This window comes from Anastrepha obliqua, chromosome 4 (genome assembly GCF_027943255.1).
Source record: "Anastrepha obliqua isolate idAnaObli1 chromosome 4, idAnaObli1_1.0, whole genome shotgun sequence".
Lineage (NCBI taxonomy): Eukaryota > Metazoa > Arthropoda > Insecta > Diptera > Tephritidae > Anastrepha > Anastrepha obliqua.
In genome coordinates, this window is record NC_072895.1 from 81,259,585 (window position 1) to 81,264,630 (window position 5,046).

Genomic DNA, 5,046 nt, shown 5'->3' on the forward strand with positions numbered 1-5,046 from the left:
AATGAAAGTCAATCTTCTTTCCTTTCGATTTTTGTTTTACAACGCATTCACACTGAGAACAGTTTGACAGAGATGCATTTCTGTGCAACACATCTTTAACAAGTTTTTTACATGCACATTGAACTCTTAGGTTGACAATTCCTTCATATCTCCTACAGGAATACCAAAATTCAATTTAAACACACTGTCACCAAGTTGTACATACTTAATGTCAATTATCTCTAAAACAGTCTTATAGGTGTGAACTCAAACTGAGCCAGGCTCTTGTTAAATTTGAGTTATTGATTATTTATAATTATTCTTACAAATAAATCAAAATAAAAATTCAAAAACACTTAACCAATTTAGAATAAACGATATGTTCTTCTCGTTCGAACGTAGAATAAAGGTCTTTCAATCCTACTTTTAGTAGAAATAAATGACTGTTTAAAGAAGCTTTATTTTTATGCACAAGGATTTGGTCACATATTATACATAATATTTATTATATACCATATGTATGTGTAAAAATCAATATCATGAGATAATAAATTAAAAAGACTCTAATGTCTTTCTCTGCAGAACTAATACTTAATCGACAATCATTGTTTGTTCCATAAAATTACAATTTTAACTCATTTGCAATTAAAAAATATACCTTTTCTTGTTAAATTAATTATATTAACATATTTAGCCGATAATGTATTCTCTTTTTTCGCTCACTTTTATTTGTTTAATTAATTGATCTGCTAAGAAACACTAAAAATATTAATATAAACAACTAAATTTATGAACGCACTTCGAGAAATATTTGGTTGCTTCCTGCCTTCACTTAAATTTACGCACGTAAATCGGTGCTTAAACTTACGCTATTTATGTACGAACTTGTAAATTTACGAGGTTTTATGGTTAACTAAGCATTTACATGTTTAGATGAATACCACTACTATCTATTATATGGCGTAAACGCATGACACCTTCAACCGGACCTCACGCCGCTTAAAACATAAGAACATAAGAGTTCCACAAACGAATATTAAGTTGAAGTTAATTAAAAAATATGGCAGCACCGCAACAAAATGCCTTTGGGCCAAAATACGAAATCGTAGAAGATTGTGTTTGCGTTTTTTTAGTCAAAAATACCGAGCTAAAATGAATATAAATGCATTTTCTAATTCGGGTTGGAGAAACGCAAAATTTTGATTTAGACTTAAGTTCGACTTACATATGCATTGTAATACAGGGCCCGAATTCCTCAACTATTTTTTGTTTTCACATTTGGTAAACCCTAACACCAATATATAAATTGAGTTCTAACAAGAAGATGAAAAGTTCATGAAAATCTCAAATTTTTGCAAACTATCAAATTTGAAACTCTTAGTAATACCATTGCTGCGTTTGTAATAATTTCTCAAAATATAAGCAAATACATGTAACATAAGTCAGTTGCTTTTTCATCAACTGTCCCCACTTCTCATAAACTCGTAACTTATCAAACAACAATGATTAACAGCTGATTTTTGTTATGAATTTGCGTACATATGTATATCCCGTTTTGTTATTTGCACGTGAATTCATTCGTGAATTTAAAATGCTTTTATTACGGCGATCAACAAAATATACAGTAAACGATTATATTAAGAAATATATTCGCTTTTGTGGGCAGCAAACTCTCAACTCTTCTCCGGATGAAAATGTACATAATAAATATCAATCGGAATGGAAACTTGCTCAAGAAAGATATGCAAAGCACCCGCTCATTGTATACAGTACCAAATTGGAAGAACAAGTGGAATTCATGAATTATCGTCGACTTCGAACATATAAATTTAAGGAAGCATTGAAGGAAAGGCGAAAGTGGCACCAACTCCAAAAACAGCCATTAATTTCTGAACCAGAGGTTAGTTTTGATATTGAGACTGATACAAGTAATTTTCCAGTGGATTGGATGGAAGATTATGAATTCTATGAAGGTAATCGAGATGGAAACCATTCCACTTATGGTACTGCGGATCCAAGATTGTCACCTTCAAATGTTCCTTGTAGTGGGTGTGGGGCACACTTGCATTGTACACACACTAATTTGCCAGGTTATTAACACATCAGCGCCATTATATTTATTTGTTGGTATATTAAACTTTAAGGCTTCATTTCAGGCTTCATTCCTGTCGAGATATTTAAAGGTCGTTCGAAAAAAGAACTGCAGTCTATAATATGTCAACGCTGTCATTTCCTAAAGAATTATAATATTGCTTTGGATGTGGAAATAAGTGCTGATTCATACGTTGAAACCATATCTCGCATAAAAGATGAATATGCCCTCGCCATAGTAATCGTAGACCTGTTGGATTTCCCTTGTTCTATTTGGCCCGGTTTACACGACGTTCTTGGGCATAAACGGCCTGTATTTGTAGTCGGAAATAAAGTGGATTTGCTGCCTCGAGACCACAATAATTACTTGGATCATGTTAAAAGCTGCCTAAAAGATCAAATGGTGCAGTGCCAATTTGATTCACTCAACATAAAACATATCAGTTTAATTTCTGCTAAAACAGGATATGGGATAGAAGAACTTATAACTCAACTGCACAAAATATGGGCCTACAAAGGAAATGTTTATTTGGTCGGCTGTACTAATGTGGGGAAAAGCTCGCTCTTCAATATACTTTTAAATTCTGACTACTGTCGTCCAGAAGCATCGAATCTTGTACGCAGGGCGACTACTTGCCCATGGCCAGGTACAACTCTTCAAATGCTTAAGTTTCCTATTTATAGGCCTTCAGAAATACGAGTATATCAACGCTTTCGTCGCTTAACCTCCGAACGAGCAAAGAAAGACGCTAAAAATTCACTACGCCGCCAGCAAGCACAGAAAACTGGGGACTTTAAAGCTGCTCGACTTGAAGGAGCTGTTGGTAGGACTTTCGTAGATAATGTCGACACGGCGGATGCATTTGCTATGAGTTCCGGAACACAGCCAATTTCCACATTGAATGAAAAAGACCAATTATATCGCCAAGCTAAATGGTGTTATGATACTCCTGGTGTTATGCATCCACAGCAGTTTACAGAATTACTTACGTCAGAAGAGTTGCAAAAATTGACGCCTAATGATATGATTGTACCAAGAGCTGTTCAACTCAAACCTGGTATGAGTATTTTTTTGGCTGGACTGGCTCGTTTAGATTTCATAGATTGTAAATATGTTGATATTGACTGGGTAAAAGTGATTGTATTCAGTTCTTTGCAACTTCCTCTTGTTGTCTCTCACACGGCAAATGCTGCTCAAGCATATAAAGAATATTTCAACACTGAAATTCTGGGTTTACCTCATGGTGATGAGACACGTTTAGCTCGATGGCCAGGATTGCAGTGCTCTGACAAAACTATTGAACTGGTAGGCAAATACCAGGACGCGATAAGTTCTGAAATAGTACTTTCTTCAGCAGGATGGGTCGGTCTTGGATTACCATATGCTAGTGAATGTAGATTCCAAGCGTGGACACCATTCGCTCGTGGTATTTATGTTCGTTCCCCACCGCTGGTGCCGTACGCGGAACGCTTATTGGGTAAGCGAATACGAAACTCTTTGGCATATAATTTGGGAAAGCCCTTTATTTTTAAAAAATAATCGGATCTTATTAAAGTAAATATAAATAAGCCACCGTAGTTTGATTACAGAATTGGTGGTAAGGGATATACGACGTATATACCGAAATGCTATTATATATATATACCGAAAATGCTATATACATATGTACATAAGTATGTATTTTAGTTTTTGTACATTCTGACTCCACAAAATACATAAACATGGGCAGAGTCAAAAAAGATAGATTACATAAACTGAGACTATAAAGATCCAAACAATTTTAGTTCTGCGTATTTATGTATGTTGTAAAAATCATATTAAAAAATTGTTATTGTAATAAAGAGTTCCATATGTTAATATGTACACTTAAGCAGAGTGTATCAAACAAAGTGAAATAACTAGTTTACGTACGCTTATTGGACAAGATGAAAATAAACAATTTGCCTATTTCTTTACATTAAACAGTCTATATTAGTACTATAAGACAGAGGCAAACAACGGAAAGTACTATATCGAGACCTTAGTCGCCATTACTCCGTTTAGTAATGCTGTGCATTCCACTTTTTGTAAATTTACGCCATGTCCCTTGGTAAGGATACTCTTTGCATGTGTACGAAAATCCTTTTAGTGACAGTGATTTTATTTGTTGTCCATATCTGCCGAGAATTTTTAAGAGAGCACGTTTATTCCTAGGGGCAGTACCTTCATCATGTAATTTCTTCAAACCTGAGGCGCCTATGGTGACGAAGTTAGTGGTGATGCGCAGACCCAAATTGAGTAAATCTACCACAAATAAGTTCTATCGAATCCATCCCAAGAAGTATGCATTTCCTCTTGTACATATGTACATATATTAAAACGAAATCCAACAATTACTAAAACGAAACTGATTTAGAGATAATTTTAATTATTTTCATATTTATAGACACTTACATTTGAGCTAATCTCGAGCTTTAGCAAAAATGGTATATGCATCACAAAGGGTTAATTTGCTTGTATACAAATTTTTGACAAAACAGTCAGATGTGAGAGTTCGACTGGGTTGTCAATAATACAATATATATATGTTTTATAAGAAATAAATTACCTGCTTCCACTTGACTCATTTTGTATTATTAAATATAATGTTAATCACTTAATCGAAAACTTTCAACGCGTTTTAAATGGCAACGGTAAATGGAAAACACGAAAATGCAAAACAAAATGAAAGTAAAAATTACCGTTTTTCGAAGATGCAGGGATGCATTCTCAGTAGGTACGATAGGAGAAATTCGAGTAGGATGAAAATTTAGTGTTTTTGTGTAAAACTCCTTTCTGCGTAGGCGGCCTTCGAAGGCGCTTAAAAAAATAAATAAATAAAATAGGCGGATACTAGACCGTCTATGCTGTCCACAGTATTTTTGCGTAAAACTTTCTTCTGCGTAGGCGGCCTTCGGCCGCACTTCAAAAAAATCACCCTTAATAGTGCAACACCG

At 34.6% G+C, this 5,046-nt stretch overlaps 1 protein-coding gene across 1 annotated transcript; it reads left to right on the forward strand.

Annotated features, from left to right (window-relative positions):
• Window positions 1–1,333: 1,333 nt before the first annotated feature.
• Window positions 1,334–4,421, forward strand: LOC129245685 (nitric oxide-associated protein 1). The gene is made up of 2 exons (XM_054884011.1): window positions 1,334–2,069; window positions 2,136–4,421. Exons 1-2 carry the CDS (start codon window positions 1,505–1,507, stop codon window positions 3,608–3,610), a joined length of 2,040 nt encoding a protein of 679 aa, XP_054739986.1. The 5' UTR covers window positions 1,334–1,504; the 3' UTR covers window positions 3,611–4,421.
• Window positions 4,422–5,046: the final 625 nt, after the last annotated feature.

Excerpts from the sequence above, each read along its gene's own strand:
- LOC129245685 (XM_054884011.1), top strand. The coding sequence starts at position 1,505 with ATGAATTTGCGTACATATGTATATCCCGTTTTGTTATTTGCACGTGAA. Across the intron at positions 2,070-2,135 it reads TACACACACTAATTTGCCAG|GCTTCATTCCTGTCGAGATA; the intron begins GTTATTAACACA and ends GCTTCATTTCAG.